Genomic DNA, 25,804 nt, shown 5'->3' with positions numbered 1-25,804 from the left:
GATTGCTAAGATTGACTTTGAGGTAAGAGGATGAAATTAAAAAAAAAGTATTTATAGAAATCATTAACTCGTAAATAATTGCACGTCTGCCTGTCTGTAATCTGTATATGGCTCGTAGACAAACCTGCAAATCAGTGCGAAGTAAACTTCACATGCCGCTCGTTCTTTCTTTCATTGTCTTCTATCATAATCATTACTTGTTTGCTTATATCTACAATGCGTCACACTAACTACTAAATAGTGTGGACAAAACAATTTCCTTGAAGAACGTGCTTCACGCTTACTCATTCTTTTGCTAGGTCTCTGTTTCTCAAAGCGAGCAAACGAAGTAGCTGTTGTCATAAATCCGCATCCTCTATATTACGCGGTGCTTAGTGCAAGCTCGTAAATAATATAGGCAAAACTCGTCCTTGGCTAATTACACCGCCGCTTGCTTCTTCTTTTGCTCTGCTCTGTCGTCATACACCTCTGTACAACGCAGTCGAGGACTCGTGTCATTTATCTATTCGACGATGTTGCGTCGCATCCTTCTTTTGTATTTCGATTCTATTACATACCAGATACAAATAAATATCAAACAATGCATCAATCAATCACACGTCATAAAAACTTTCCAACGTCATCGATCATCGGTCCCTATCGCCATAACGACACCTAATACGCGATATTTTAAACACGTCCACACTTCAGCGCCACCCGAGGCGAATCGTTCGGCTGTTAAGTATTACTGGCTTGTGTACTAATGAGACCACCTCCATGGTGAGAGACTAGTTATTATGGGCCTTTCATGCTGTAGGGTAGAATATTTACACTAGTCTGAATACTAGTTTTGAAGTGGGCTTTAGCTGGCTTTAGTGCTTACCTATAAATGAGGGATTTATTCCGCTGAAATTTGGATCTATTTCGTAATTCTATGTGGCACTATGAATAATTTTACATTGTTTTTATTTAAAACTAGCTGACGCCGCGCGGTTTTACCAGCGTGGTTCCCGTTCCCTTGGGAACACGGGAATAATATATATTATAGCCTTCCTCGATATATGGGCTATCTAAAACTAAAAGAATTTTTCAAATCGGACCAGTAGTTCCTGAGATTAGCGCGTTCAAACAAATAAACAAGCAAACTCGACATCTTTATAATATTAGTATAGATGAGCATAATAGGTCATAAGCTTATTAAAAGTAATGAGTAACAAGTATGATTATGTACAAATAGAAACAAAAATATATTTGTTGTTATAAATATTGCTGCTAGATGTGAGTAGCAAAAAATGTTATCTATCGATAGGTGTTCCTATTCTTTAACCAGCTTTATAAAGGAAGTATCTGTGTAAATGGAGGTATTATAAATAAACAACTGTAATTTATAGGACAAGACAGATAACTAATTCATTTCCACCGTAAAGTGAAGAAAGTTTGGCTTCTTTATGCACATGCAGAGTTTTCACTTCCAAGACTTATATTGGAACGGAAAATATGTAGCATAATAGCACCAGAGACGAAAATGTTTGGACGATATATGAGAGGTTTACTACAGTTCGTTTCATGTAGGATGGTACGGGTGACAATTCGTTTCACTCTTAAAAGTATTCCACGAATCACGCTAATAATACGTATTATGAACGTCATACAGGCAACTGTCACCGTACCCATGCTATCTGAAAAGCACTTTAGACATAGCCAAGCCTAGTTGACCTCTTAAAAGTCGCCGAAGCTGATAGCTTTTCACATAATTATTGTCCATCAAACATCGTTTCGATTATGGCACTCGATTATGATGATAACAATTCTTAGATACATATTTTGTGTACATATAAAATAATGAGTTAAAATGTTGCGGATATCTGCCAGCATCATTAAAATTAATATGAACATACAATAACGTCCTTCCAACACGCCAACCCGTTACAAACGCGGCCAAATGTAAATTTAATTACAATCAAACATTTAAGACGTGACTCGCGCCAAATCGACGTCGACACCGCATTTTGTCGACAACCGCAATGCATCGAGAGCCTGCGAGACCCAGACTTACCTCATTATATGAAGGCTGAAAGTATGGCACACACACATACATTCATGCATACAGATGTCATGTTGGCTATTGAAGAGTGAGGTCTTTTAGCACTGGCACCATCGTAAACGAAAAAAAGTCTCACCGATGCTGTTTTAAAAACTTGTATATTTAAACAATAAAGATGTGTGATTTGTATTTGAAAGTTTGTCATCCCACGCTCACACTACGAGTATAGGTCAGTATGGTTTAAGGATTTAGCATCGCGTTAGACTTTGAAGGTAGCAGGTTTCAAGGGTCTAGGTCTTGTCATGTCGATATTTTCTACCGGTCATTATGATAAATCATGTCTCCAATCATCAGGTTCTTAGCTTGTAAGAAACACTTTGATAAAGATCTTTAACGATTTTTTTAATAACTGGCGATTGGGGACATGAGTTTGCGATAAAAAAAATACGCAATATAGTTGAGCAATTGTGGATCTGGACCCTTGTCCAGCTTCCAAAGTCATCACAGTCCAAACTGCCTAAATGCTTACCTATGGTGGGAGGATGAGCTGACAAACTGTCAGCATTTATAAAAACTAGCCTTTTAGGCCTCAATAGCTCAACGAGGGCCCGGTCTCATCACCAAGAAACCATGGTTCAATCTTCTCCCGCTAAACTATTGTGGTAACCATTTCTAACACTGTCTTTTTGACTAATTTGAGAGGAAAGGGAATATTGGTTGTACTGAAAAAAAAATGGCAAATGTTCTTTAAAATATAAAGAGGTATGTCTAACTATCGCAGGCTCTCGTCCTAAACCGGTGTCTTGTTTCTCGATAGTCGATACCAAGTGGCGCATCACTAATCGGTCAGACAAGTTATGGGATTGACTGACGCATGGGCACATTGCTGTTGACGCTGGGAGTGTGGTGTGACCCCGTCGCTCTAATTAGTGATGTTTTTGACACTTTGTTTTTCACATCTCTAGCCGAGTAGTTTTATTAAAAAAAAGGTTTTTTTTTTAACTTTTAATTCAAACTCCAAATCCTGTTTTTTGTTTTTTTTTTATTAGTTCTTGATACTTTTTGTTTTTCACATCTTTAGTTGAGTTATTTACAAAAACTTATGTTTTTTTTCTCTTTCTAACTTCAAATCTTTTTTATGTATTTTTTTAATTAGTCTTGTGTTTGATACTTTTTATTTTTCACATCTCTAGCTGAGAAGTATTATTTTAAAGATCTTTTGATTTTTTAATTCATACTCAAATTCCTTTTTAAGTTTTTTTCTAATTACTTTGTAATTGTTTACGTTTTACCTGCCTTTCTGGTCGAGTTATTATGGAATTCATTTTTGGATTAAATTTAATTTTAATTAAATTTTGAACTATTGTGATAAAGTTACTGCTAATGAAAGTCGTACATTTAAAATGAAAACTTCATAAACTTTGAGGTCACTTATTTTACTTAAGCACTCCTAACACAGAGCTTACTCTTACAGCAAACTGAAGATAGTATTTTATAAGGCAAAAAACAATACGAAATTTCGTAGATAAAAAATAAAATGTAAAAAAAAAACAAAAGAATTTCAATGAATGACAAACACAATGAACAATGTTTCTCTATCTCATTTTCAAGTCAATAAACATCAATACAAAACCCATACACGTGCGTGTTAGGTCAAGCCATTATAGCCATTAAGCCACGAGCATCACAGCATCCAAACTTGATAGAGTACCGACACAAGACATCGCGACACTGACCAGTTGACCACCCACGGACTAGCAACTTTTATTGGAATTATACATGTTTTTTTTTTTATTTTAGACTAAATGATGCTTGCGACTTTGTCCACGTCATTCTGTCATTTACATAACCCTTGGGAATCATGGATTTTTTCCGGGATAAAAGCTAAAGATGTTGCTTATTAACCTTATCTGTGTTCAAAGTCAAAGTCAAAATTCATTTATTTCAAATAGGCTTAGTTTACAAGCTCTTTTGAAAAGTCAGGTAATAATATCAAACTTAAGATAATGGTGATAATAATCATTCGAAAACTTAAAATTATTTCCACAGAAAGACATTAAAATCGAAACCATTTTGGTATTGGTATAGCTCTGTGCCTCGGAACTCGGTTTGCCGTCGGTGCAAGTTTAAAATTATAATCCTAAGAAAATCAACTTGTAATAAATCAGCATGGTGCAAGACCCCTTTCATATTGAAGGTCTTATGCCTTTACTTTGTATTGGAATCTATACTACTATAAAGCTGAAGAGTTTGTTTATTTGTTTAATCTCAGAAACTACTGAAAGTTTGTTTGTTTGATTGAACGCGCTAATCTCAGGAACTACTGGTCTGATTTGAAAAATACTTTCAATGATAGATAGCCCATTTATCGAGGATATAGATTATATTTTATATTTTCAAAAAAAATATCCTCCTGAAACTCCAATAATGTAACCCAAGGTGTACAAAAGTTTTGTTTACATGGCGTGCGCTGCAAAAACTATTCATGTTAGAATAAAATAATATAGTACAACTTTGCAGAACATTTCATTGTCTACAAAAAGTGTAGCAACAGCATATATCTATCTTCTATATTTTAGCAGATATAGTACCTTTTTTAATTTAATAAATTATTTAAATCATATACTAAGGTTTACGTCATTATTAATAGCTAGTAATAAATAATTATAATATAAAAAATATAGCTAGATGATGAGTATAATAGAAAAACAAAAAATATACACATGTAAAGTTGCGCAAAGTAGTAAAACATTATGCAGATGTAATTGCAGGGAAAAATATTATTAACCCGGCAGCACTCGCCACTGGGTAAATATTACCACAGAGTACCTAAAAAAGGATGTCTTTCTTTTTCGGAGCACTTTGGCGGCACGCGCTTCTAGATACCTTCTAGTTGCTAACTAACGCACACCCACACCGCGTTGCGGCCAAAACGCGCGCGGCATTCGGCCACAACGGACGTTTAAAGTGAGTATGGGTAAAAAATACCCAGTAGCGACAGTTCTCGTTATTGTTTTTTATGTTTACTTAAGGTTGTTTATCTTGTATTAGAGACTATTTAAAATATATATCGGGCTGAGAGATAGCACTATAGCAGAATCACTTGAGCAAGAAGATAGCGAGGAAGAAAATGTTGCAATGTGAGCAATATAGTGAACATGTAAGTGACTCAGAGCAAAATGTTGGTAAATCAGACGCAGACTCAGACCTTGACGAAGTTCCTTGCGATCTACCCTCAAATAAAGAACCGTGACCCTCAAATGCAGAATATTTAGAAGACGTGACATTGAAATTAATTTAGGAAAGGAAAGTTTATTGGAAACGACAAACCAACTGTTTGGAAACTTCGTGAGCCACCGCAGGGGGTAAGAACCAGATCCCATAATATTATTTGTCACCTGCCTGGACCAATCGGTGAAGGTAGATCTTGCTCATCTATACTAGACGCTTGGGATCTAATATTTACTGAAAGATGTCTTCAAAAGATTGTCGATAACACGAATATTTACATCCAAGATCCGAAATCTAAGTTCACGAGGGAACGCGACTGTAAGCCTAGCGACATTGTTGAGCTTCGGGCTCTTTTGGGTTTACTTCTGCCTCTCGCTGCGCCGTATGTGACTGGAAAAAGATCGAAAGACAAAGACAGTTTGTAAGTTATGCTCTAAGAGAATATGCCGGGAACATACAACCGCAATATGTAAGGACAGCTTTGATAACATAAATTAAAGCCATTTTTACTAACGGGCGAGGAACAGCAAGTTCTATGCCAAATATCTAAAAGTTCCTGAGGTATAAAAAAATATATGCTTGTTTTGATTTTCTAGTGTTTAAGTCATCTTTTCATAAATATCTCAATTTTGTATGGTTCCCAAGAAGAAAGAGCATTTTTGTTAGTTTGTATAAGAGTTTAACGATTTTTGTTCGAATTTTATGATTTTTTTTCAAAAGGCTCATATTTTTGATAAATAAATGATTAGACTGTAATATATCTTTTTATTTACTTAAAATAATATTATTAAAATTATATAATGCGCATAAAACAATTAACTACCTATTTGTCTTGAATAATGGACCATAAAATCTGTGGTATTTTTTACCCAGTAGCGAGTATTACTGTTTGTAAAATCCTAGCGAGTGCTGCCGGGTTAACATTAATCTGATCACTCAAACCAATAAATTATTTAAATGCCTATGTAATGAAATAGTTGTGTAAAATGTAGTAGACCGTCAAAGGTCAACTTCACAGCCATCTTTTACGTCGGGTCATCGTCGTGTAAACTGTTTGATACAGAAGCGACGGGTTGACCACCCACTGCTTTAGGCTACTTACAAACGGGGACGCTTGTTTGTAGATATTTTGTGTTATTGTGGAAAATAGTAAAAAATATTAACGCTTCTTTAATCCGTGATTTTGACCGCCATTTGTTCTTGAGATGGCACGCAATTATAATGATGTAGATTTCGTACTTCGGATCAATTTATAATAATTAGTAGTCCATTTGAACGCCCATGGTATCAACCAGGTAAATAAACAAGCGCCCCGAAAAATCCCAAAAAATCCCCAAAAATTACCAAATTCGACAGATTTCGAGATTCGCAAGAGAGATCCGAAACGTTACGACGACTTAAGTATCATGCGTATTTGAAAATAAAATACCACGTCGTGCAAGGGAAAATATAGAAAATAACTATACTTTTTTACGATCTATAAACATGATATGCATGTTTATAGATCGTAAAAACATGATCTGCTAATCATGCCTAATTTTATTTTGAATTTAAGAAACTGTTTGCATAAAATTTATATAAATAGCTATGTAGTCTTATCTTGAAAATACATATAAAAGGTGATACGGAAAACAGAAACTGGCACGGCATTTATTTATTTATACTTGACAAAACAAGCAAATGACCCACGGAACGTCAAATGAAAAGCTATTTACTCTTTAAGCAGCCAGATTTTAATTTAGGTACTTAATTATAATCTTGTTGTTTCTTATACTTTATTGACAATCGTTTTAGTTCAAAGACAAAGTTGTTGTTTCTGCAAATTAAAAAGAATTTCATACAGTAAGGAATTAAATATCACGTATCTCAAACGGTAAAGGAAAAATATCGTGAGAAAACCTGCATACCAGAGAATTTTCTCAATTCTCTGCGTGTGGGAGAGCCAATATGCCAATCCACATTGGGCCAGCGTGGTGGACTATTGGCCCAACCTCTCTCATTATAAGAGGAGACTCGAGCTCACCAGTGAGCCGAATATGGGTTGATAATGACGATGATGACTTACAGTAAAATATAAGTGAAAAAACATGATAAATGTATGTAACGATGTGGTTGTCGCGAGTAGACAACCTTATTATACACGCGCCGCTGTGAAATGGCCACTGCAATAAAAAGGCAGTTAACAGCTCGTTCGCGATTGAGTGATACAGCCCTCGGGGGACGCTTCCTTGAAACGCGTCACTCAATGAAACGGTTACTGTGTCATAAGTCATTTTATTGTAACGGTTCCGTTTTTACCCGTCTGTCAAAGAAGGGTTTTCTTTCTTTGACAGACGAAGGGTTTATTTCTTTTTTCATTATCAACCCATATTCGGCTCACTGCTGAGCTCAAGTGTCCTCTCAGAATGAGAGGGGTTAGGCCAATAGTCCACCACGCTGGCCCAATGCGGATTGACAGACTTCACACACTTAGATATTAAAAAGTTCTCTGATAAGCAGGTTTCCTTACGATGTTTTTCTTCACCGTTTGAGGTTTACTCACGATGTTTTCCTTCACCGATTGAGACACGTGATATTTATTTCTTAAAATGCACACAACTGAAAAGTTAGAGGTGCATGCCCCGGACCGGATTCGAACCCACACCCTCCGGAATCGGAGGCAGAGGTCATGGGCTATCACGGCTTTTTTACTTGAAATGAAATTAATTTATTTCTTTTTACTTGAAATTAAATTAACATGAAAATGACGTCATCATTATTATCCGCCTATAAGGTTCACCACAGGGCTCAGCCGCCCTTCTTTTAGAAGAGTGGCTATGGATTTTTTTTTAATATGAGTTTGCTATAGACTCCTTTGTAACCTAAATAAAACCTAAGTAAATATAACTATTCGTAAATAACTATTCGTCTGCCTTTCCATTGCTAAACCGCTGAATGCATGGCATGAAAATTAGTACAGACAGAAACTGAACCTTCCAGCAGAGCATAGGTTATTTTTTTTACTTTGGTATAGGTTAATAAATGTTACAAAAATACCATATTAAGCAACTACAGTTAATACCATTTTGTAAGAATAAACATTGTGATTTTGAGACTTCAAAAGATTTTTAAAGACAACTAATATGCCACTACTTAATAACTGCAGTATAACCATACACGCCTGATTGATACTAGTTCCTGTTGTTTGGTTCAATTTTTAAAGATAAGGAGTTAAATAAAATATAATAAACTTTATTTGTTTATAGAGAAAGTTGATTTTTCAATGCACATTGAAATGAACATACAACCTTTCTCGTAGTGATGTAAGATCCAAAGCTTGTCGATAAAACTAATAAGATAAATCAAGCCTTTACTCGATGTGCCTTGTGTCTGTATGTATTGTCATAATTTATATATTCTCCCTAAATATTTGGTTTTATCGATTTTAGTCTCGAACATTATAGTTAATTAATGTCACTAATTATCTTTATCTTTCATCAGCCCTTTATCTTATAAATCCAAGATAATTTATGAAAGTTGAGATTTTATCTGATATGTCGGATAGATATTTGTATAGGAAGATAGTTACTGGACTATGAAAGACATAAATAAGGTAACTTATTAAGATTTTGTGTCGTTTATAAGTATGTGAACCTCCTACTTAACTATTATATACCTACTGCCAAACCGGCTGGCTAAATTTACATAGAAAAAATCTATTTAAGTCTATAAGCCGTTTGTTAAGTAGGTATTTGATAAATTTTCTTGCAAAAATATTTTTGCTCCTTATTTACCTTACTGAAAGTGTACCTACCTTTTTAAATTCATTGCTTTATGTCATACTAGCTGACGACGCGCGGTTTCACTTGCGTTGTTCCCGTTCCCGTAGGAATAGGGGGATAATTATAACCTATAGCCTTCCTCGATAAATGGGCTATCTAACACTGAAAGAATTTTACAAATCGGACCAGTAGTTCCTGAGATTAGCGCGTTCAAACAAACAAATTGTTCAGCTTTATAATATTAGTATAGATACAGCATATGACGTCATATAACTTATATTAATAAAAACCGACACATATAACTTATAACAAACGACGGACATGACGTTTGACTTTATATTTCTTGAATCATGTTAAGTAATGACCACAGACAATAGAAGCTCGTGCAGATTAAGTTGACACCTGGCTCAGATGATGTTTGTACTGTGTTTGGTAGCCAAGTGTCAAGACAATGCGCACAAGTTATAGTTACAGATAAATACATCCCACTCACACAACGGTCAAAATTACAACTCTTTGTTCATATAAACAAGTAAAATATTATGTACCATGTACCTACCATAATTTTCATTATTATCATCATTTTATTACATCCCAAATTTCAATTTCAATTTCGGTGAATATGCACGTAATAAGCACACTTCAAAGGGATTACAATAAACTACCCACCTCAATAATTCGCAGTTTATTGAAATCGAAAATAGCGTTTTCATACTTTTTTATGAACACCCAATATAATTTCAAAAGAAATTAATATTATTATCGATATCGATAAGTAGATACCTGGTACAGCTACCTGAATTGAGGGATGGATTATTCATTTTGCACACTTCATTGCACCCTTTAAGGGTTAGCTAGAGATTTGTTTGGTTTTTTATTTTATACGGTGTTTCTGATTTGAACGAATATAATATTCCTGTCATTCGTTTCAAGAAGAAAGTTGAAAGTTTCTTTGTGTGTAGGTAAGTGTGTATGTTTGTAGTTCCTTCACAACTTTTGAACTTATTTGGCTGATATGGAACTAGATAATACCCTAGATTTACGCATGGACATTTATCATCATCATCATGTCAGCTGATGGACGTCCACTGCAGGACATAGGCCTTTTGTAGGGGCTTCCAAACATCACGATCCTGAGCCGCCTGCATCGAGCAAAGAACTGCGACTCGCTTGATGTCGTCAGTTCACTTGGTTGAGGGTCGACTAACACTGCGCTTTCTGGTGCGGGGCCGCCTTTCCAACAAACTGGGACCCCAAAGTACATCAGCTCTTCGAACTATGTGCCCTGCCCAGTGTCTATTGCCACTTCAGCCGCGCATCACTTTGAGCTATGTCGGTGACTTTGAATCTTCTAGTCATTTATATGCCGGAAAAATCCAAGGTTCACGAGGGATTTGTAAAAATCGAATCATGTCGAATAAAAAAACGTTACTCGCACTTGGATGGTTGTTTAACTCAGGTAGATAAAGGTATTATGCCCTTAATATTTTGTTCAATAACCGTAACTAATATGTTTATAATAACCCAATAATCGTTATTGCTTTTAAATTAAAAGGAATCATGCTTTGCGTGGTTTTAAAGTAGATTGGTTTGTCGTTAGAATTATATGGATATTCTTTTTTTTATTCTGCCAGATACGGCTTTCGGTTTGTATATTTTTAATTCTTGTTTTAGGCACCCAAGCTCAGTATATTATATGAAAGTAGATAATAGAAATAATTTTGCGATAATGAGTCTTTAAGATGAGTTATTTTTTAAAAACAATGTAAAAATAACATAACATGTAAAAATCAAATGTAAAAACATTGTTTTATCAATAATTTAACCAATTACAACTCAGTGATCATCGTGTTCCACAGTAAATAGAAGATTTGTTTGTAATATATAATTAATGAGTTATTTATTATTAATTAATTATGTAAATATATTATCCTAAATGATAATTTAATTTAGCTGAAACGTTCATCCATAATTTATTAATTAATAACATTGATATTCTGGTATAATAAGAGTCCAGCCACATTTTAATATATTAAATATGTGTAACATTTTACCGAGTTCATACATTAACTACAGTATATTTAGAATATTTAAATGTATCGCTGAAGCTTTTATTTCTAATTGTCGTCCTGTTTGATTTTATCGTAAGTTCTAAATAAAAATAAATGCTCTATTCTTCTTTTTAGACTGTCTTTAACTTGGAACACTATTCTGGTAATTAAAAATTTATAAAAGATTTTACTTTTAAACATCGTAAGGTGTTTTAAGGAGTTGAATTTAACACAAGAAATACTTGTTAAATTGATCCATGCGTTAGGTGACCCAAGAGCTGGCGGTTATTTGGCCCAAAGGTTAAGTAAGCCTCGCCATCCAGAGGGTTAATAGCGTCAGCGTATTTAGTACCTTGCCTTTGGGTAAACAATCAATTAGATGGAGTGTACTTCATATAATTATTTTATTTATTATAAATTTAAATTCAATATACTGAAAATAAATTCTTAGTTTTAATTTATTTTAATTTAATTATTAATATGTATAAGTGAATTGTAAGTATACAAATATAAATAAATGAGAAATACTTATTATAAATCTCTATTTGATTTAATCAAATAAAAATTTCCCATACAATTACAATACAATACAAATTCCTTCACACTCAAGCACAATATATCACACATCTCTCTAAGGTGCTACAATCAGATAAAAAGACAAATTACGCCAATTAGTATGTCCATACTACGTCCAACAAATTCTAAGTACAGTAAAACATGATGGCGTCTAGTGCCGCAAAACGCGTTAGGCCGGCTTTCCAATACAACTGCAGCTATCTATACTAATATTATAAAGAGGAAAAGTTTGTTTGTAAGTTTGTATGTTTGTTTGATTGATTGTAATGAATAGGCTCAAAAACTACTGGACCGATTTCAAAAATTCTTTCACCATTCGAAAGCTACATTATCCACAAGTAACATAGGCTAAATTTTATTTTAGAAAAAAATAGGGTTCCGTAGGATATTTGGGTTTTTTGGACACAAGGTGTAAAAAATCAACCAGAAAAGTTACTTATTTTGCGTACGCTGCCTAAACTATAAAAGATAAAACCATAAAATGTTTAAATTAATTGTAGATCTTATAAATATCTACAAAAAAGTCCGCGATACACTATATCAATCTATGTCGAGTGAGGCACAACAATTATTTCTTATTTAAAAATCTTGATTTTTTTAGTTTAGGGGTAGGGGTAGGGGTAGGTAAGAACAGGGTAGGGATAGTTGAAAATTTACATCGATTTTAACGCGGACAAAGTCGCGGGTGTCGGTTAGTGCTATATAAAATTGCATAGCTGATATACGAAGTTATGTAAAGGTTTATCTATATCTGCAGGATGTTTGCGACTTTTCAACGTAACTGTGTGGTTCACACAGTTAGGCACGTCAATCACTAGGATTGCTGATTTTTTAGCTTAGCTTTAATGGACAATGATTTCACATACAAAGTGGCAGTCACGAACTAGGTATGTGCTTAAATTTAATCATCCCTAACTCGCGACATGTATCTATTTAAAAAAAAGCGCTACTTGTTTTTTAATAGGTACATAATAATTAAGATATAATATCTAGTATGTAAATGTATTAGGGAATTATCTTTCATAGAGTGGTAATAGTGTACTCAGACACTATTGTATGTGGGATTTGACGGCCTCCGTGGCGCAGTGGTATGCGCAGTTGACTTACAAGACGGAGGTCCTGGGTTCGAGCCCCGGCTGGGCTGATTGAGGTTTTCTTAATTTGTCCAGGTCTGACTGGTGGGAGGCTTCGGCCGTGGCTAGTTAACACCCTGGCTAGTTAAAATTCTCGTGTACCAGTTGTGCAATCCTCCGAAACAGCTTTACTAAGTTTAATATTCGATAGGTCTAAGAATGTTAGGATAACATTCTTTTTTTCATACCCATAAGTAAAAACGGTGATCCACCCAATCTTTTTATTTTGTACCTTCGCTGGAGCAGTTGATTAAATATATTCTATATTGTTACCAGGCACAAACGGAAAGTGACCCACCTCCTGCCATCCAAGTCATCAGCAACGACGCAGGGCTCTGGGTCGCAGCGCCGCGCGCCGCCGCCCGCCCCGCTCTACGAAGACCTGCAAGACATGCCGCGAAGACCGCCGCTTCCGCATCGACCTGAAATGGAGCCACAGCTTGAGGTGAGGCTTCTGATTCTAGCTATTCGTCATCAACCCATATTCGGCTCACTGCTGAGCTCCAGTCTCCTCTCAGAATGAGAGAGGTTAGGCCAATAGTCCACCACGCTGGTCCAATGCGGATTGGCAGACACGCAAATAATTAAGATAATTCTCTGGTATGCAGGTTTCCTCAAGATTTTTCCTTCCTTTTTCCTTCACCGTTTTGAGACACGTGATATTTAATTTCTTAAAATGCACACAACTGAAAAGTTGGAGGAGGCTATCACAGCTCTAATTCTAGCTATGAATAATATTAATTAAAATAACAAAAAATATAGTAGCGATTACTGCCAGATAGCTGCTAGTTAAAAAGCGATATGTTAAATCATAAAACTCAGCGTTTTATTTACGTTCTTAATTTAATTCATTCGTTCCTATACCCAAAATCGAAAAAGCAACAATGCTTGATAAAAAAGCGTCGTATTTTAAAAACGTACCTAAAACCTACTTAGGAATGCAAATCAAATCAAATCCTTTATTTGCTGATATAGTTTACAAGGTATTTAACAAATAATTATAGTCTTTTCTGAATCACGCCCGATCGGCATGCAAAATATTATATTATTAGTTATCTACATTTAAATCTTAAAATGCATTTGTCGTACTTGAACGCTTTTTTAACAGGCGTTAAAAAACTCCTGGGCGAATGAGGGCTAAAAAGAAATAGGATACGAGAACACAATAATTAAAGTAATATTAAAAAGAGGTAGATTTTTTTTTGTTTCTTTCATAGGATTTAAACAAAACTTCTCTACCGATTTTAAAAATCTTTTTATTATTAGAAAGCTAAATACTGAGTAACGTAAGCTACTCGTATATTTTATTTTCTGTTAACTTTAGACTTAGAAAAGCAATAAGATAATCGAGAATACTAGAATTAAACTAATATTAAAATAAAAGATGTAGGATTTGATTTTTTTGTTTCTTCGTATGTCGACCAATTTTTAAAATGTTTTCATTTAATATAATAAAGCTACATAACCACTGAATTAAACCTACGCTATATTTTATCATTGTCTGGAATTTCTATTTAGAGAAATTATAATTAAATAACTGTTTAATTACTAACAAGCTAATTATGGTTTCAGCAATTCTGGGATTCGTACCTTTATAGGAATCGTTAGCGTAATTCTACAATATTTTGAGGTTATGATATAGAAATAGACTGTTTTAATGTTAATTTTTTTTGTAAGAGGGTACCTCTTACAAAAAAAATGGATTTGGACTTGAAGGATTGTATTGAATAAAAATTAAAAAAACAGTTGGCTATTGTTATAAAGTTCTTATTTCTAACTAAGTTCTATTCTCTTTTCCAGATGGTCGAGACGAAACGACCGAACTGTCAAGGACGTGTCTTCGTGTGCGATACAAGCGGTTCGTGGCGAGGTGGCAACTCTTGCGTGGGAGACGCCTGCGGTGCTCCTCTGTACGAAGAGTTGCCGCACCGGTCTGACGACTCCATCCACAGTGACGACCACTTCGCTGAAGACGAGCTCAGTCTTGTTGGCGAAGCGGTGCCTTGTCGAACATGTTCAAGACCTCCTGCTCCCCAGTCGCTACCCCACCGACCAAGACAGCACCGTCTGGATAGAAGACCGAAGTCCCTCGAACGGAGACGAGCTCAACATAGAATGCCGCGCCACATACACCCTCCAGATCCTTCGGAGTTCCACGAGGGAGTCCTTTTAGACGCATTGTTAAGATTGTATCCGCAAGTTGGGACAGTTGGAGCCAGACCTCCTGGACCGATGCCAATCGGTGCAGGAGGGGCGTGGCCTGGAGGGGAATTACCTGGAATAAACTGCTGGAGAGCTCCAAGAGCTTCTCCCAAGCCTCCAAGCGGCGATTCTTCCTTCGGCTCTGATTCAGGCTACAGTAATAACACATGCGGCACATGCGGTACCAGGGCTTCCTCCCGACATCGCTTATCAGCAGAGATACCCTTATCATGAACGAGAGGAGTTCTTGGACTCGGCGACCGTGCCGTTGTGTTCCCATATTGAGTGATAATGTGATTTTTAAACTATAATTCCGAGCATTTATTAGGTTTACTTCTTAACGGCCTACTTTCGCTGATATTCAGTATGGCCCTTCGCCTTTTTCGGTAATAGTGTTTGTGAATTATTATGGAGCTTAGGGATACCTAGTAGTATATTTCTACCGAGTCTGTACAAAGGAGTTTCTAAAAGACGTCTTTCCGATTAGCAATAATGTTTTGTTTTTATTAGCGTATTGGTTTTTAATTCTGTAATTTTGAATATATAGGAGATTTTGTACAAAGTCGCATGACCATAAAGTAGTCATTTTGTCCTAGTAAGTTATGTCGAGCTAGTCCTAAAATTATTATCGCAATTATGTATCGAATTGTAATACACATTTCTTTGATTTAATGTAAAAAGTTAAATTTGTAAATCATGAAATTTACTAAACTCTGTAGATATTGTAAAAAAGTACTTAGTTAAGTTAGGTGATAGTGACTTGAATTTTATTATCATATCACATTGAAATTATCTGCATTGCATTATATTTTATTATGAGCAGAATTCTTATTCTTTTTTATGTGTAACTTACTTTGTAAACTCATACTTAACTGGTGCTACAAATTCAAAATTCCTTTCGTAAGTTCACTAATACAGAAAAAAACCTACAGTATTAAAGTTCCTCCGTTTAAAAGATGTTTTCATATTCAGTAACGTTTTAGTATATAATAAATACATCTTATATAGATACTTAACTAGTTGACCACGTCTTAGGTTTGAGATGGAGCAAAAAGCTGAAAGAACTGTACACTATTCTGTGACGAGGTCCTTATAACATGACAGTGGGAACTTCGAATTTATATCTATCTCTTTCTGTCTATAGTATCATATTAGAGATAGATATATATGGACGAGTTCTAATCTTAATAAAAGCCACGTTGCCGCATAGAAGTATTGTAGCGCTATTCTGTAAAGATGTTTTTATAATTCGTCAGTGTGAGACTCAAATTATTTACTATTTCCCTCTTTCTAAAGTATCGTGTTAAAAAAGAGACGTAAAGACGAATTAAAGCTCACACTGACGAGTTCTAAAAACATCATTACCGCATATCTGTACTGTAGCACTATTCTGTGACGACGTTTTTATAATTCGACAGTGTGAGACTCGCATTATTCACTTTCTCTCTCTATTTATAGTATACTGTTAGAGAAAGAGATAAAAGACAGGCTCTATTCTCACATTATCGAGTTATAAAAACATTGAATAGATAATTTGAAACGATATTTTTATATTTCGACGGTACGAGACTTGCATTAATCACTTTCTATCTCTATTTATAGTATCGTGTTAGAGACGAATTCAAAACTCACACTGTCGAGTTGTAAAACCATCTTTGCTGCACAGTGGAACTGTATTCTCATGTTTATCTTTCTCTACTGCTAGACAGAGAGACAAAGATGTATTGTGAGACAAACTCACACTGTCGAGTTATAAAAACATTGTTACTGCATAGAGCTACTGATCAGAAATACTGGAAACACGTGTAAGTGTGGGTGTATGATCATTGATCATGTTCCCTAATCTCTCGTTAGAGTCTTTCGTGTAAGAAGGTGCCAACTAGTTCCAAGTGCTATAGAATCCTTTATATAAAAAGTTTTAAATTTCCTCAAGATACAAACATAATAGCGTCAAATCCTTTACACTGGTTACCATTATCAGAAAGAACTTGAAAATTAAAGGCCTAGATCCTGGCCTAATCTTTGTTTTTAAATGAAAATTGTTATTAACATTTTTTGGATAGTTTTCTAAATATTTTTAAAGTTGAGGTACATTAAATAATGTATTCTGCATTCATGCGCAAAGACAGTTTAAAATTGCCATTATAAAGGAGTCAATTAATTTCATTGTCAACAAATCTGAACATATGAAGCAGAACTATGGTTGCAGTGCCAACCTTTACAGAATTTTCTAAGATGTAAAGAGATCCTTTACATTTTAAAAGATTCTGATACATTGTTAACGTATTATTTATTAATTATGGAATCTACTGTCGAAATTAATTTGGTGCCAATACCCGGCCTGGCAACGTAATGTTTGGCAATATGACCATCTGATTTTATTTTATTATGTATTTTATGAGTTTACGCATCAAACGATTTTTGAGATGTAAAAAATTGACAAAAGATACGAATGTTGTTCTTGTTTTTTCTGTTTTTAATTTTTATTATTTAAGTGATATTTATTTTATTATTATTTTTTTCAACTTTTGTTTTGCATTGTATAGTTTCAAAGCATCACTATAAATTAAAAATTTTGGGGCGTAAAGCGCCCAATTTATAAATATGAGAAGCACAATAAAATGAAAAATAAATACATTTCTAAAAAAAAATGCATTTTCATTCTAACATTTTCCTGGTAGTTTTAATCACCAAATTCAGAGGGGATAAACGGATATCGATGAAATTTTAGGTACTCAGAAATTAGATCCGTGATGGCCTAGTGGATAACACGTCTGTCTTCGATTCAGAGGGCATGGGTTCGAATCCAGTCCGGGGCATACCACCTCCAGCTTTTTTCAGTTATTTTGAGAAATGAAATATTACGTGTCTCAAACGGTGAAGGAAAAACATCGTGAGAAAACCTGCGTGAGAATTATCGTAATTCTTAAGTGTGTGAAGTCTGCCAATCCGCATTGGGCCAGTGTGGTGGACTATTTGCCTAACCCCTCTCAACAGACATGGTCAACAGTGAGCCATAATTTTAGGTTTTTAATGATGATGATTGTCACAAGTATGGAATCTGGAAGTATGGAAGCATAATAATAGTGGTGAGATTATAAATCGAGTAACTATACAACAAAAAAAAAAATAAGCAAAATATTGGCCTGTCAATTAATTTCGAAACTACGTACTGAGCAGATTACGTAGCGATTTTCGCAGAACGAGAAAACTTATCCTAAAGCACCTACCTAAATACTCAATAACTTTACAATTTTCGCAAATAAAAAAAAAATTGTTCATTTTTTCAACTTTAACTTTATCATATATACTAGCTGACGTCGCGCGGTTTTACCCGCGTGGTTTCCGTTTCCGTAGGAATAAGGGAATATTTTTTTTTTTAAATTATAGCCTAGACCCTCGATATATGAGCTATCTAACACTGGAAGAATTTTTTTAATCGGACTAGTAGTTCCTGAGATTAGCGCGTTCAATCAAACAAACAAACTCTTCAGCTTTATAATATTAGCATAGATATAACGGTGAAGTTATATATCGTGAGGACGTGATAGCCCAGTGGATATGACCTCTGCCTCCGATTCCGGAGGGTGTGGGTTCGAATCCGGTCCGGGGCACGCACCTCCAACTTTTCAGTAGTGTGCATTTTAAGAAATTAAATATCAGGTGTCTCAAACGGTGAATGAAAAACATCGTGAGGAAACCTGCACACCAGAGAATTTTCATAATTCTCTGCGTGTGTGAAGTCTGCTAGGACTAATGGCCTAACCCCTCTTCATTTTGAGAGGAGACTCGAGCTCAGCAGTGAGCCGAATATGGGTTGATAATGATGATAATAATGATAACGGTGAATACATTTCAACGAATACGATTTAATTACGATGAGATACTAGATGTAAACAAACGAAATGTTAATCAAGATGTAAACAGAAAATCTGTCTGAACTATTCCCCTTTGTAAAGCCCAACCAGATCCTAGATAGTAGATCTCTTGAGCAATTTTCTAGGGAGTCTTAAATTTTATCTTTATTGTGCGTAGAACAATGGGGGTTGGATTCAAATCCAATTTATGGCGTAATTATTTGGAAATTAAGTGCGGGATGAGAGGCTCTAACGCTATTTTATGGTGAATGAGGCTGTGCAGGTCGGAGATCTATAAACTAACAAGATTGTATCGTCGAATAAGTAAACATTATTTGTTATAGCTTTTAGGGATAGTCTGTTCTTGGTTGTGATCTGTTAAGAGTGTGTTTTGACGAGGAAATTTTTAATTCAAACGTCATCACATTATAAAAGCGAAAGATTGAGTGTAATCGTATCCTACTAGTCCTACTAATAATTATTATAAACGCGAATGTTTATATGCGTGTTTATTTGTTTGAACATTTGTATGGGTGTTTGTTTGCATGTACTTCTGAAGCGATTTGGCTGAAATTTAGAATGGTAATAGATTTTAGTTGGGATTAATACATAGTCTACTTTTATTACCGGAAATATCCATGGTTCCCGCGGAATTTTTGAAAAACTGTATTCCACGCGGACGAAGTCGCGGGCGTCCACTAGTAGTGTGTGTATATTTGTTACTTGCTCACGCGGCAACTAGGTACTTACAACTTTCTGAAAGAAAGAAAGAAAGATAAGTTCATTCAGAATACACATCATACAAAGGAAAGAGAGAAAGCTTCTAGACAAACATCAAAAAATATTTATTGTTTGTGTGTGTGCGGTGGGTCTTCAATTATCTATTACTATGAAACATACCGATCGCTTGTTGGAAAACTAACGTCATTGTTTGGGAATCCATTCACATAAAGACCAATATTGGTCATATTTAAAAGTCTTTAGCTGAAAATTCATCAAAAAACGAACGCTAAACCAATTTTTAAGTGAAAATGTAACAGACAGATTTAGTTTCCCATTTAAAATATTACTACATCACAAATTAGCAATCATACAGAAAATTGTACGTTCAAAACCGCTGTGCAGAAAATATGAAGCAAGTTGTAATGAAACTCTACAAACAAACTGATACAGCTCTTTCTCCGTACTGGACCGCTACTACGATTTAGATAGCGTCGTATTCCTATCACGATTGCAGATATACTCTCTCTAGAAAGGATAAGTTAAGTAAATGAACTGCCTATGCCTATGTGTAACTCTATAACGCACAAGACAGCAAATATTTTTCAGAAAAATTGGCTTAGTAAGAGTACGTTGTCTTAGCACCCTATGTCAAAACCTATGTATCTTAGTGCGGACACTTACCGGACACTGTGGACTAAATAGACATATGTTTAATATTAAATCTGACACAGATCTGTGTAGACTCTGTCTAGAGGCAGAGGAAACACCTATCCACATTCTATGCAATTGCATAGGATGTGCATAGGTGTTTCGTTCATAAACGCAAACTCCACTTAGGGCATTTCGCAGTAAGCCCGGAGGAGGTGAAACACATCCCAGCCAAGAAACTGCTGCTGTACCTGGCGGCAACCAGTATTGGAGGGGAAATCTAGTCAGTGACAATCACAATAGATCGGTGACGGTCAAAGTGATACAGGGACCTCGAGAAGACCTGCAGAGCCGCGACATCAAGAAGAAGAAGTACACCCTATGTCTAAAAAAGGGTTATTAACAAAGAGCCTATAATAATGTAGATAACTTTCTAATCCAGTAACTCTATATCGCACAACACAGCAAATATTAATAAGCCGCCTAAGGCAGTGTTGATTTATGTGTTTAGACGGGCTTGCGCAAATGAATACATTTTAACAACACACACACACATACTGCGGCGTCGCATCACCCCAACTAAACGGGGTTATTATTTATTGGAGTGACAGCGAAATAAAAGATGTCGCAGTGATAATCGCGGAGCTGAGCAGTTTGGTTAGATTGATAGAGATGTTCGGAGTTAATTTTATAAGGAGAATTGTTAGTCATACGTTTGTGATGTGTTTTAATAGTTTATTCTTGATTTTATTTGCGTATAAGAAAGTTCACTATAATGTTCACACGATGTAGGTGTTACGATTAATGAAACATTAAATCTAAACATGTAGGTATGTAAATGCTGTCATACTTTTTTCCACATAAATCATTAAAAGTAAAAATAACTTTGTAATTAGGTATGTGTGTCATTTTTCAACAATTTTGTTAATCAATGTGTTACATAAATAATAAAAATACATATAACTGAATATTTGTATTATATTTTATCGCAATTACTTATCTTCAGTCTTATGGATAATAATGTCAAAAAATACCTTTTATAATTAACATAATAAAATTTCAAACATTCTTAGATTTACATTTTGCATTATAAAAATCAATCATGTGATTTTATACCGTGTATAAAAATCTCAAGTATTTAAGAACGTCTGTAAGAGGCAGTCAAGGCGCAATGCTGTGTCCTGGTCTAAGTCTAGCCTGTGTAATCAAAGGGAAGAAGCTTAAGTTTCAAGTTGATAGACACACTTGGTGTGTGGTTTCATTTTGTGTTATCGCCGCGTTGCAACGATTTGCGTTACGGATGGCTTCAGTGTGCTCTTCTCACATCTCTTATTGTGTAATTCTTTATGGGATACTTGGAATAGGCGGAAGAGTGACTTGAGTGGAAAAGGCGAGTCTTTATTAACAGTCAAAGGTACCTTTGACCCTACACACAACGTTCACAAGTGCGTGACTTCACTCAAGGTCATTCTCTGCCATTCTATGGTCTTATTTTGGTCGCAGTTTGATTTGTAATTAAGTTGTCCTGACAAATATATATTCGACATTAGTTTTCTTACTTTTGTAATCACCTGAGTACGCTAAAATTTGTAGGATCTGTAAATTCAAAATTCATTTATTTCAAGTAGGCTCAGTTTACAAGCACTTGTGATACGTCAGTGTTACGTCTGTTTCGTGCTTACCCAGTGTATGATGATGTTTTTCACTTACGATCTGCCTGGTCTGACAATTTTTATCTATTACTACAGTAAAAACAGTCCAGCGGTAAGGATCGAAACGGACTTACGCCCAGTCATAAAATTAAAGCTATAGAGGTATATGAATGAATTGTTTTAATTATACAAGTACTAGTTAAACTCGGTACAAAGGGTGTCAATAGCAAATAGTAAGCTTGTTGCCAATAACAGGCCGTCGGCGTCTGGAGACGATGGCAAAGGCGGCGGAATCAAAGGATCAATATCCTTTTGATAAGTTGCGGCTGGCTGCGCTTTGTGGCACGCGGAAGTAGGGACGGCTTTCGCTGACGGCACACACTTGCGTGTACTGTGTAGTGTTGTTTAACTTATTGGTCGCATGCTTACATTAGTTAAATGGTATCATAGAACTAACACTATCGTGAGTATTATTCATATTAATTTACTATGAAACACGGCTACGTCAGTTTGGTTTGGCGCGTTGCAAGAACCAGCTCATGACTAAGGGCCCCGTATGGGCTCCATAGTCGGGCATACTCCAATGTATCACGTGAGTTTTAGCCGTATTTCACAATCAGTTAGTTAAATTGTAGTTTTAGTTTGAGAGATTTCCGAAAATTTCGCGAAATAATTTCCGGAAATATGAATATTTGAATTTTTTTAAATATATAAGTCGCAATTAAAGATTTCTACAGACTATACTTTCTCAAGATGTTCCAATATAGAAATAGTCGTAGAGTATTTTCTGTCGGATATTAGTAACTTTGTCGTTTTATCGATTATTCGCGGATAGTGGCAAAATAAATCATGGTGAATATAGAGAATCATCAATTTTATTAAAATCTATAGCGATTCATCATAGGGTTGCGATAAAATTCTGAGCATTGCCTCAGAAAGCATTATAATTCTGAGCAGCATTGTAGCAAACGTGGTGTGTTTAAGCCCCATATCCCTTTTCCGTGATAGCCCAGTGGATATGAACTCTGCCTCCGATTCCGGAGGGTGTGGGTTCGAATCCGGTCCGGAGCATGCACCTCCAACTTTTCAGTTTTGTGCATTTTAAGAAATTAAATATCACGCGTCTCAATCGGTGAAGGAAAACATCGTGAGGAAACCTGCATACCAGAGAATTATCTTAATTCTCTGCGTGTGTGAAGTCTGCCAATCCGCATTGGGCCAGCGTGGTGGACTATTGGCCTAACCCCTCTCATTCTGAGAGGAGACTCGAGCTCAGCAGTGAGCCGAATATGGGTTGATGACAACGAAAGTGGCGTGCACAAGATTTTTACTGAGGTATGTAATTTACGTCAAACAAGTACATAATGAAAAATTCCTTGTCGAATATAGGAATGACTCCTAAAGGTAAGCAGTGCATTTTTGTTTCTATGAAGTGCACTCCACTGTTTTCATATAAGGAGGGAAGCCTGGCTCCGTAGTGGTGATAAGAGATATCGGGAACTGCCTCTTTAAAAAAAAAAACATACCATGACTGGTATGTTTTTTTTTTAAAGAGGCAGTTCCACTTGAGAAGAGTACACTTGAGAACGTCCTCCTTTGAAGTCGGTTAAAAATATGTGTCTCTATACCATAGTGGTCATCAAATAACGCGCCCGACGAAGTTACAGTTGTCCCGAGTTCCCATTTTCCCAAAATTTCTTCAATGTACGAAAAACACCTTCGTAATAAAATAAATTCTACTGAATAGGAAGGATCTTTACTGTAAGAGCAAACGTACGACTTTTTGTTATAAAGCTATTTGTCTAGTAACGTAAATCTAAGTTAGTAGGTATTTTTTTTTATTCTTTACAACTATCGGCCCAGCCCGGGATCGAACCCAGTGGATTTACAATTCCACCGCGTATACTACTACGCTACGGAGGCCGTCAAATTCTAATAAGAATATCTATTAAAATATTTTTAACACACCTTGGTAACATTTGAATTTAATTTTCTTACATGATTTTACAGCCGTAATAGGTATAAAAATTGTGAAATTTTTAACTATATTCCATAGTCTATAACTGTGTATCGCTTACATTCATTCATGTGGTCTCATAATATCTTTCGGTATTTAGAGGCATCAACGAAAGATAGTTTTTTATAAAAAACTAGCGGACGCGCGCGACTTCGTCCGCGTGGAACTCGATGTAAACTATCAACTACTCCTACCCAACTCTACCCCTACCCTACCCATACCCTACCCTACCCCTACCCTACCCTACCCCTACCCCTACCCTACCCCTACCTTTTCCTGAATTTTCTTTGCTAAAAACCTCACGGAGCCCGAGACCTTTCCAACGAATGCAAAACCGTGGAAATCGGTTCGTGCTTTCTGGAGTTATAGCGTCAGGAAGGAAAACCCGACTTATTTTTTTAAAACAAATGTTCAATGAACCAGTCTAATAGCTACTGAAATATATTATCGATTACAGTGATAAAAATCTTTGGTGGCTGAGGGTCCCCCTATCTAACTCATCATTACATACCTACTCAAGTACGTATACGTAGTATACGTATAAATATAACGTACGAGTATAGATAAAGTATTCCACTTAAGGTAATTGTAGAATAAAATACAGTTGCTTGTTACGTCAACTATAAGTATTCTATTCCGCAGTCTGGAGATCGACAAGTCTGTAGTGTGGTTTTGCCCTTAGTTAGCTAAAATATATTGAACTTTACCGAACATCCGATCTCCGGTGTTATTGGAAGGTACTTTCCTAATAAGACCTTATTAGAAAAGTATCCTACAATATCCCTCGCGTTAGGAGATAGGGACGATTTTTGACAAAATTTATTGCTTACGCCATTTTGGTTTGAAAGATTTTTTTTTATACGTTTCATTAGACGAGCACTTTGTATTTATGACATCACTCTACGTAGAGAATGGATTATTTTGACGTCACAAATTACGTTTTTGATTGTCGTAGAATCTTTATTAGAACGTGGTAATAAATAGGTTGTTTATTTGTAAATTGTAATGAACGTCACCAATCTATTTGAGTACATTAATAATGTTTTTTTTAAATTTCAGTTGATCCAGCCTATGCAGTTTAGTATCCTCAGGTCCTAGGTTCGAGGTTACAAAATATTGAGTTTTTCTTTCTTCCATTAAATTATTACGTACGCACCACCTACAGTTATCTTAATAAGTTCCTAAGCCTAAGGTTGCCTGGAAGAGATTGCTACCAAGCGATAAGGCCGCCTTTTGTATTCTACTTTTTCTTATGTGTCTGTTTTGCTTGTTTTCTTTTATTGGTTGTGGTGTACAAATAAAGAGTATTAAATAAAAACAAAATAAATAATCTTTTAATACTACTTCAGGGTCGGGAAGTAATTCTACCGACGACTGCAATCGGCGACGTCGCGGTGGCCAGCGACGGCAGTCGTCGGTAGCAGCTGCCGCTCGTGTAAATGAACCCTAAGTCCGCAAGCCCGCATTGAAATCATGGTGGGTATAAGCTCCAAATTTGCTCTAAACCAGGCTGCTAACGATAATGATGATACCTTTTAAATAAAACAATTTCCATTCCAATGTAACAAATAAATAGAAACTCATACGTTATCGTACAACAGTCGTCCGATATCGTATCGTATCGTGGCAAGCATTCCCCTTTCGACTAAAAATAACTACGTGGCGCCAAACGACCAATTCATTTGAACTATTGAAATGTATACAGTTGTTTTATTAAACGGAACACGTTTCAAACAAGACAGCTCATCGTAAACTGGTCGGTACGGTGTTGGTCGAATTCATCAAACAAGACGTGGAACCATAATTCTTGGAGAGTCGACCACGAGGAATGCAATTTATAAAAGAGGAGTTTTGTCTCAAAATTCACTGAACTTAGTCCGAGACGGAATCTACACTGTAAGTGATATAAATATCTTTAAGGGAAAATTCT

The 25,804-nt window shown here is 35.6% G+C and overlaps 1 protein-coding gene across 8 annotated transcripts in view; it reads left to right on the top strand.

Moving 5' to 3' along the window:
- LOC112054260 (uncharacterized) overlaps positions 1-17,628 on the top strand; it is a 254,519-nt gene extending 236,891 nt beyond the window's left edge. For all 8 annotated transcript variants that reach the window (XM_024094010.2, XM_024093988.2, XM_024093981.2 and 5 more), the window contains 2 exons: positions 13,052-13,220; positions 14,576-17,628. In XM_024094010.2, the coding sequence (XP_023949778.2) occupies positions 13,052-13,220; positions 14,576-15,211 (805 nt within the window). In that variant the 3' untranslated portion in view covers positions 15,212-17,628. The remainder of the gene's footprint in view (positions 1-13,051; positions 13,221-14,575) is intronic.
- The last annotated feature ends 8,176 nt before the right edge of the window (positions 17,629-25,804 follow it).

The sequence above is a fragment of the Bicyclus anynana genome, chromosome 21 (assembly GCF_947172395.1).
Source record: "Bicyclus anynana chromosome 21, ilBicAnyn1.1, whole genome shotgun sequence".
Classification (NCBI taxonomy): Eukaryota; Metazoa; Arthropoda; class Insecta; order Lepidoptera; family Nymphalidae; genus Bicyclus; species Bicyclus anynana.
The sequence above is the reverse complement of the archived record's forward strand: the minus strand, read 5'-3'. Positions and strand labels throughout refer to the sequence as shown.